The sequence below is a fragment of the Eimeria maxima genome, genomic scaffold, assembly GCF_000499605.1.
Source record: "Eimeria maxima Weybridge genomic scaffold, Emw_scaff469, whole genome shotgun sequence".
Taxonomy (NCBI): Eukaryota; Apicomplexa; class Conoidasida; order Eucoccidiorida; family Eimeriidae; genus Eimeria; species Eimeria maxima.
In genome coordinates this window covers 18,030-26,576 of record NW_013566528.1, presented here as the reverse complement: position 1 = coordinate 26,576, position 8,547 = coordinate 18,030, and the positions used below count along the sequence as shown (strand labels likewise).

The following is an 8,547-nucleotide window of genomic DNA, read 5'->3' as shown; positions in this document are numbered from 1 at the left end:
TATATATATATATATATATATAATGTATATATATTGTGTGTGTGTGTGTGTGTCTGTGTGTGTGTCTGTGTGGTAAGGTGGTGGTGTTGCGTTACAGCATTGACGTGCGAAAGCAGACGGGCGAAGTCGCTAGGCGAAAACTCCACGAGGCATTGGAAGTGCCGCTGGTAATGGAGTTGAAGGCAGGTCTAGCAGACAAATGTAGAGTTGCATGTAAGGCATATGGCTGTTAGTGCTACTGGTGCTTCTGCTGTTGATGCCCCTCCTTATGCTTCCCCTGCTGCTCCCGCTCCTGTAGCACCTGCCCCTGCCCCTGCTGCCCTTGCTACTGTGCGCCCTCTGCCCCATGCTGCTGGGTACCGTCCTCCTGATGCTCTTCTCGCTGCTGCTTGGCCTCTCGTGGCTGCTGCTCCCCTTGCTGTTGCTCATCTGCCCTCTGCTGCATCAGTTTATGCCGCTGCCGTCCCGTCTACTGTTGCTCTCTTGCCCTCGTGCAGCCCTTGCTGCTGCTCTTGCTGTTGTTACTGCCCGTCTCTGTGGTTGTTTTTTCTGCCCCTGGTTCACCATGGAATGGTTGTCTCTATACTCCCTTGCTGTCTCCCCATGCGGCCTTCTTACTTTTCGTGTGTCTCATTGTTCTCTACGTCTCCTCCTGGCTCTTCTCCTCTCTTGAGAGTACCTGCCTGTCGCCCGTCGGGTTGGCGTATTTCAGTGTATGGAGAGACAGTTGCTGACGTTGCCTCCTTTCGTCCCTACGAAGTCTCTGGTCTTGAGCGGTCACTGCTACTGCTGCTGCGCCTGTTGCAGTGCCACTGGGCGGGAGTCTGTCGTTGGCAGAGGCAGGGCCCTTGGCTAGCTGCTACCGGCTTTTCGCTGTCCTGCAGCACCAAGGGGCGTCGGCTGCTTCTGGCCACTACACAGCAATCATTCGGGATGTCAGATACCGCAGCAGCAGCAACACCAGCAGCAACACCAGCAGCAACACCAGCAGCCGTGTTCCTGCTGAAACTGATGCAGGGGCAGCTGCCACACCACCGTTACACCGCGAAGCCCTCGCAGCTATTGCCACTCAGCAGCACGGGAGGTTCCCGTTGCACCCTCCAGCGGGCGCTGCGTCTCCTGCTGCTGCTACTACTGCTGCTGGTGGAGCGGGCGTGACTGTGTATGGTGGAGCTGCATCATCGCAACCGCCGCAGCAATCCATAGTGCAGCAGCAGCTGGAGCAGGACCAGCACCAGGCCCCTTCGAACAGATACACGCAACCGTCGATGCAGGCCGTGCTTACCTCCATAGACTGCGGCGAAAGCTTGCAGCAGCAGAAACAACTGCTGCACCAGCAGCATAGGCAGCAGATGCTGGAACAGATCCGAAAACGTGGGTCAGGGACTTATGGGAGTGGGTCTACCGCAGTTGCACCTGTTGTGGACCTTCAGCAGCATCAACAGCAGCATATGGTTCCTCCTGTTGGAGCTGCAACTGGAACTGGATCAGGTTTGCTGCAGGCTGAACTGGTCAGCAATGGCAGTGATAGTATAGGGTGCAGCAGCTACCGCAGCAGCGGCAGCACCAGCAGCCAGGGGAATGGAGGCCAGCTGGAGCCGCCAACAGTTAGCAGCAGCAGTAGCAACAAAAGCAGCTTCAACATTCGTCGTAGTCGTCGGGCTTCAGTCCGGCGGCAACAGTTTTCTCCTGCCTCCGACGGCGAGGTTTCTGCTGTTCCCACTGGGCCCAAAGGGGGCAGTGGCAGCAACAACGGCAGCAGCAACAACAACGACAACAACAGCAACAACAACAACAACAGCAACAACAACAAAAGCAGCACGTATAGCACAGGGTGTCAAGACCCCGACTTAGCAATCGCTGCAGCAGAGGCTGCAGCGGAGCGTCTTGCTGCAGACCTCGAAAGCGATGATGACTGGGAGGTAGCAGAGACGCACGTAGCAGCAGCATTCGAGGTGGAGCCCGAGCAGGTGCCGCGGCAACTGCAGAGATTGCTGCAGCAACAGCAGCAGCAACAGCAACAACAGCAGCAGCAGCAACAAGCTGCAACTACTTGGTCTAGGTAAGATGCCTCGCTTCGGCAGTGCGTTTGAATTGATCCGTGTAGCTGCCGTTGTTGCTGACGCTGCTGCTGATGCCGTTTCTGCTGCCGCTGGGCTGGTGCTGCTGTGCCTGCAGCCCGGAGTTAGGGGGGGAGCGGTGGCCTTGGGTGTACTTCAACGACAGTTGTGTCACTCGCTTCTCCTTTCCTTCTGGGTCCGAAGAGGAGGGGAAGCAGGAGCAGCAGTATGACAGCAGCCTCTGCATCGCCGACGAAGTCCAGCTTTTGCAACAGCAGCAGAATACTCCTCACTCCATACCTTCTGCTCCGCTGCAGCAGCAACAGCAGCAGGCGGATAACAGCAGTTACTTGCTGAGCAGGACAGTGCACAGCGTCACTTACATCCGTGGCGACATCGTTGCTTCTCCCGAAGACCCCCCGCTGCCCCCCGCGCTGGAGGCCTTTGTACATGCAGAGGTGCGTCACTGCAGGTGCCACTATTGCTAGCCGTGTCCGTCCGCAGCTGCTGTGGTGTGGTACTAGTTTAGGTGACTTCCTGCGTTGCATGGCCTATGGCTTGGGGTTGAGAGGTTAAGGGCGTAGGAGCCGGGCTTTTTGAGCTAAAGCCAGATAAGAAGTTAGAGTGTATATTCGTTTGCATTGCTTTGCGGTGTCATTATCTGCTGGCGCTGTGTTTGCTGCTGCTGCCACGGTTGCTGCTGTTGCTGCAGAACGAACGCCTCTTTAGCCGCCTGCGAGAGCAGGAAGAGCGTACGCAGTTGTTGACGAGTTTTGTGCTGCAGCAGCAATCGTTTATTTCTCATTTGCTGCGGCAGCAGCTGCCTGCAGCGTTGCGGCAGTTGGAACTGCAGCGTCAGCACCAGGAGACGCAGCAGGCGTTTGCTGTGGCTGCTGCTGTTGCTGAAACGGGGGACAACTTTGCTGCGGATGCAGTTGAGAAGCAGCAGCTGTTGCCGTTGTTGCAGCAGCTGGCGTTTGTTCCTAAGAGCTGGTGGGCTTCCTTCGTTAGAGGCACAGACTACCCGTGCGTCTCACTGCTGCTGCCGCAGCATCTGCGGCCTCCCCGGGACAGCGCAAACAGCAACTCCTACCTCCATAGTGCAACAGATAAGTCTGGAAAGGCTGGTGTTGCTACTGGACCGCCACCGCAGCAGCACCAGCAGGAACAGCAGCAACATGGAGATACTCAACTTGAACTGGACGACTCAGATGCGGTGCCGCAGCAGCATCACGTGCATCAGCAACAGCAGCACAAGAAAAGCCCCAAACGAGGCAGCACCGCCTGGACTGCTGCTGTCTGCCCAGAAGTGCTCGAAGAAGCCGGGGTCGTTGACTACAGCAGCATTCTCTGTCCTCATTATATCCGGCGTATGTTGGCTCTGTTGTGCTGCTGCTTGCTGCTGTTCACAAGAGCACTCTTGCTGATGCTGATGCTGCCGATGAGTTTTCCTTTTTGCTGTTTGCTTGCTGCCCTACGTAGTAGTGGTTTAACTGCTGTTACTGAAGGCTCCTCTCTCTGCTGCTACTAGCAGCCTTTGCTGCTTCGGTGAGTGCTACGTATCAGTCTCCTCGATTTGCTGCATTGGCCTGTAGCTCAAGGAGATTCTTCTGTTGCTACCTTCGCCTGTCTGCAGATCTGCAGCAGCAGAGGCGGAACGGCAAGCGACCGTCATTCTGGGCAGCAAGTGACAGCAGCAACAACAACAACAGCAGCAGTGAGGTGGGGCAACCATACGGGATCGACCCCCTCGCTGTGTGGAGTGGAGATGCCAAGCTCATTCCTGTTTCCGTGCTTAAGTCAATATACAATGCAGTGGGGTTGCGCGCTTCTGTGGAGACGCCGCTGCTGCAGCAGGCTGTCTGCAGCAGATGTGCAGCAGCATTGAGAGGTCTGGCCGACCTGTCGGCGTTGCAGCACAGAGAGGTCGATCTCTTCGTTTCGGCTGCCAAGCAGCAGCATCTCATTGCTGCTGGCGCAGCTGCTGCCATGTCAATCCCTGCCCCTATTGGGACGCAGGAACTAGCTTTGGCTGCTGATTCAGCAGCAGTTGTTGCAGCGAACGGCGGCTCGTTACAAGTCGAAGAGCAGCGTACGCTGGAAGGCTGCTACCAGAACACCCCAACAGCGCAACCGCCTGCCCTCACTGACGAGGGACAGCAGCACCAGCTTTTGCAGAAAATGCAGCAGCCGCAGATGAAGGTCGAGCAGGAGGAATTCGTGCTTGTTTCTCGCCGTGTTCTTCAACACATGCTGGGGCAGCATGCAGTGTACCTGAGTAGTTGCAGTACAGCAGCAAGGGATGGGCCACGGGGCGGTCCCCTGATGACACTGCTTGCTGCTGCCGCCGCAACGCAGCAGCAGCGCGGGTCCAGAGGAAGTAAATGCAAAACTCGTAGAGTATGTGGAGACAGCGCATTTGCTTGGGCTGCGTACGAAGATGTTCGCAAGGAGGTTTCTTCCCATCGCGTGTGGCCCTTAGAAGAGGAGGCCCACCCTGCCGTTGCTGCAGCAGCAGCAGCAGTTGCTGCTCACCCTTCGGCTGATGCTTCGGCAGGCCACGCTGCTTCCGGAACAGGAAAAAGAGGCGATGGCGCAGGCGCTGCAACGCATGCTGAAGGAGGCGCGCCAACATACGGACATGCTGTTGCTGCTGTGGAAGATGGCGCTGCTGTGGCTGCTTGTCCCGTCTTGGATGTGTCGTCGGAGTTGATCTGTTCCCATGGGAATTTGCTGCCGCTTCCATTGCAGCACTCGAAGCAGAAGCTGTCTCCCCGATTGTTGGTACGTTTTCAGTCCCTTGCCCATTTCCTGCCCCGCGAAGATGAGCAGCTGCTGCTTTCTGTACTGTGCTGCTGCTCTGCAGCGCCTGCATATTTGTACAAGCCTTTTGACTTGAACAAGCCTGCATATTTGTTCAAGTGGTGCATGTGGTGCTTTTGATGTCTTAAGCGGCCGTTAATATGGTTGTTTTGCTGCGGTCTCTGCTGTTACTGCTGCAGGTCCCGGCCGTTGCGTTGTTGCGATATCTTTCGGTGGAGACGGCAAAATGGCCTTTATTGAAAGAACTCGAAGTGCCACAGCCCCTGGTCCTCTCTGCTTCACGACTCGTTCCGCAGAGCGCTTCGGAGTGCACAGTGCGTTGCAGAAGAACCAGCTATTTCAGCAGCAGAAGCAGGGGTTCAAGGATTTTTGTTACAGCGCTGCAGGGGAAACATAGATTCTACCCCAGGTGTCGGTTGGTAGCTCGCTTAGATGGCTGCGGCGTCAGGGGTAGCGTGTGGTGGGTGTGGACTGGCCTCAGGTCTGCCTTTCTGAACAGCAGCAGCAGCAGCAGCAGAGGCAGCGATGGCGGCATCGCATGAAAGAGGAGGAGAAGGTCCTTGGCGCCGTTCTTGGAAATCGCTGGACAGTGAAGCGCGAGCCCCTTCATGGAACTTCCAAGTGAGCTTTTTGTCCTGCGGTGGCTGCTGCTGTTGCTGCTTTGCTACTGATGGCATTGCTTGGCATTTGGAAGAGCCGATAACGTTTTTTCTACGTTTACTGTTCCTCCATGTGTGGACTTCTCCACGGCTACCAATTCCTGCGTAGCTGCTTGCCTATCCCAGCGGGTTGTCTTGGTTGGCAGCAGCCTGCTCAGCTAGGTAGCGCTGTTGCTAGCTGCTGCGCTGGCAGCTAGATAGCCGGCTTCGACGGCGCCTAGAACCCATGCATGTGGCTTCCTCGGGGCCCAACGGGTCTTTTCTAGAGATTCTTGTGGTCCTACTCTTGCTGCAGAACGCATGCGGCGCTTCCGCGGGCTGGAGTTTACCAGATGGTCCCAGAGGAGTGGCGGTCTCAGTGGCAGCAGTTTGTAGCTTCTCCTGACGAAGAGACAGTGAGTTTAGTCGCTGCTGGGGAGTTTCGTTTCTGCTGAGGAATTTCGTTTCTACCACAGGTTGTTCTCGGTGTGCTTTCTTTGCCCAAGGGCTCTGCTGTCGCCTGTCTGTTTGTGTGTTCCTCATGTGTCGTCTGTGTGTTTTATGTTTTGCCTATTTCTACCTTCTCTCCTATCTGGAGTGGGATCGCACTTGCCCGACGGCAAAGTGACACTGCATGGCATTCTTTTGCCAGCCCCGTTGATTCTGCTGCTCTTGCGCTTCCAGGGGATGGATTTGCGCCCCCCGCCGCTTGATGTCTCTGCTCTGATCTGCGACTGCGCGATACCTGGCCTCAAAGTGGATCCCACGGATTCTGTCTTGTCTTCAGTGAGTCTTGTCTCGCCTTATCAGGCTGTGCCATGTATGTTGAAACTATGTGAAAGGTTGATTGCTCTTTGTGCGTGTATGGTGCTTGAACGGGTAGGTTAGGATGCAGCTCCATCGACAAACCCAACAGCTTTGGCCTTCGTAACGGTTTATCTGAGTGACCACTCAGCATTTTATATATGAGGATATGTGTGTATGGTACACGTGTAGCTTGAATATGAATTGTATATTGGTAACTGCAGATGTTCGTTGGACTTGCTCCGGAAACCGTGTGGCCTGTGTAGGCTTTCCTTGTTGTCACGCAGGCTTTTCTTTGTTCTCCACCTCCCTCTGAGTCTGCGGTGTATCTGCTTGTTCATGAATGCCACTTCGGCATGTTAGAAAGCCTCGGCTACTCCGGCTTCAACAGCGGGGAAGCTGCGCGAGCCACCCTCCGCGTCAGTCAGCACAGAAGCTAAGATAACACTTACTGGATATCCCTAGAGATGTGTTTTTTTTTGGCCAGCGATGTTGGTGGCCTAGGTGCAGGCACACACACAAGCAACAAAGCACTCAGCTTGCAGAAGAGTGGGACGCAGACGCTAACCAATAAGATTGCAAGCAAACACAACGCCGAGTGCAGGCGAACTGCTTTCTTTCCACAGGTCTCATTGACGCCTCCAGGACCTCGCCCGACAGCCCCAGTCTTCTCGTTTCCTCACCTCAAACCATGCCCTTCTTGCGTTCCCAGGCTGCGTATGCAGCCCCAGGGCCTCTATGACTTCCCGCCCGTCGATCTACCCATACACCTTGCCGCCAATTGCCACCACGCCGCCGCGACTGCTGTCGCGACTGTCCAACAGCAACAGCAGCAACAAACGAACCAGAAAGGCAGCAGCAGGGGCCGTTCTGCTCAAGGATCGAGGCTATTCTCGAGAAGAATGATGACCGAGGTTTCCGGAGCCACACCGGTAAAGCGCATTTCGTAGTTGGCGCTCTGGCATTTTCCGTTGGAGAGCAATGCATTTCAAGGGTAGAATGTCTCTAGTATATTTGATTTTTGGATGTGATGTTGCTGTTGCTGCTCTGCTGCTGCTGCTGCTACTGGTGTAGCCAGTGTTGTTAGTGCAGTCCAAGGCTGTTTGGGTTATTGGGTTATTCTTGTGAAAATCCCTCAGGTCGACTGCGCTGTGGCGTCAGTGGTAGCGGCAGTCACCGAGGCTTCGGAGTCCGTCCGGCGCGTGAGGGTAGCTTTACGAGTACCTGGTACTTCGGTCCTGTTCGCCGCACCAGATCTTACTTGCTCTGATACTGCTGATGCTAAGGGCGGTGACGGAGCGGCGGGAGGGGCAGTGGGTTTGTCGGGTGTGGCAGTGCATGCTATAGGCGGCAAGCCCCGTTACATCGAGCTCTCTGGCTTGGCGGCTTTAGGAAGCGGCAGCCTCCGGATGCGCCAGCTAGGTGTGAGAGTTGACACGGACTGCTGCATACACTACACTGTAGATGGTAGCGACCCTGTACGGTGTGAGGACCAAGTGGAAGGGATGCCCCAGGCAGCGCAAGAACTGTCGCAGCAGATGCAGATGCAGCAGGCAGCTCCCCTGACTGAGCTGTCGGTGGAATTCACAAGTTTCACTAGCTGCAGCAACAACAGCACGATCAGTGGCGGCAGCCTCAACAGCGGTGGAAGCTGCAGCAGTAGTGACGGAGCCAACAGCAGCAGCAACAAGAGCAGCACCACCAGTAGCTGTGGATCCCCTGGGCTTCCTGCGAAGACCGAGGCCCTTACACAAGAAACGCCCTTTCCAGTGGCGCATTCTTCTTCACCGCAGCACCAGATGTAGCGGAAGCCGCCTCTGGTGGTTTGCAATGGGAGCACTTGTAACTGGCCGGAACCTTCCTTCATGCAACTCCTCTTAACCCCCCACAATTGTACAGCACCCGCCCATGCTGACCTCTTCATCTGTATTTTTTAATGGGCCTTTCCGGCGGGGATCTCTCTTTGAATTCTTACTGTGGACAAAGCGCCTGTCCCTCGTTAAGTGTTCCCCCTCGTCGCGAACCAACTTTCTGAGGTTGATTAGAAGTAGGCGCATGCAGAACGTTGCCCTGGCCTTTTGCGCGCTCTATAGTACCGACCAATTGCATTGGTTGCATGATGCCCGTATTGAGGCATATACAAAGCTACTGGCTTGAGCATGTCTGTGATCCAGCCTGTGCACGCATGGTGCCAGGAAGTATGCATGGCGCGAGGCTACGAT

General features: G+C 55.6%; 1 protein-coding gene across 1 annotated transcript; it reads left to right on the top strand.

Annotated features, from left to right (window-relative positions):
• Positions 1-565: 565 nt before the first annotated feature.
• EMWEY_00034410 (ubiquitin carboxyl-terminal hydrolase, putative) lies at positions 566-8,130 on the top strand (the record flags this gene model as incomplete). The annotated part of the gene is made up of 12 exons (XM_013481940.1): positions 566-623; positions 808-2,062; positions 2,179-2,518; positions 2,773-3,430; positions 3,697-4,844; positions 5,063-5,197; positions 5,365-5,504; positions 5,838-5,937; positions 6,206-6,307; positions 6,613-6,744; positions 6,952-7,257; positions 7,465-8,130. 12 exons carry the CDS (start codon positions 566-568, stop codon positions 8,128-8,130), a joined length of 5,040 nt encoding a protein of 1,679 aa, XP_013337394.1.
• Positions 8,131-8,547: the final 417 nt, after the last annotated feature.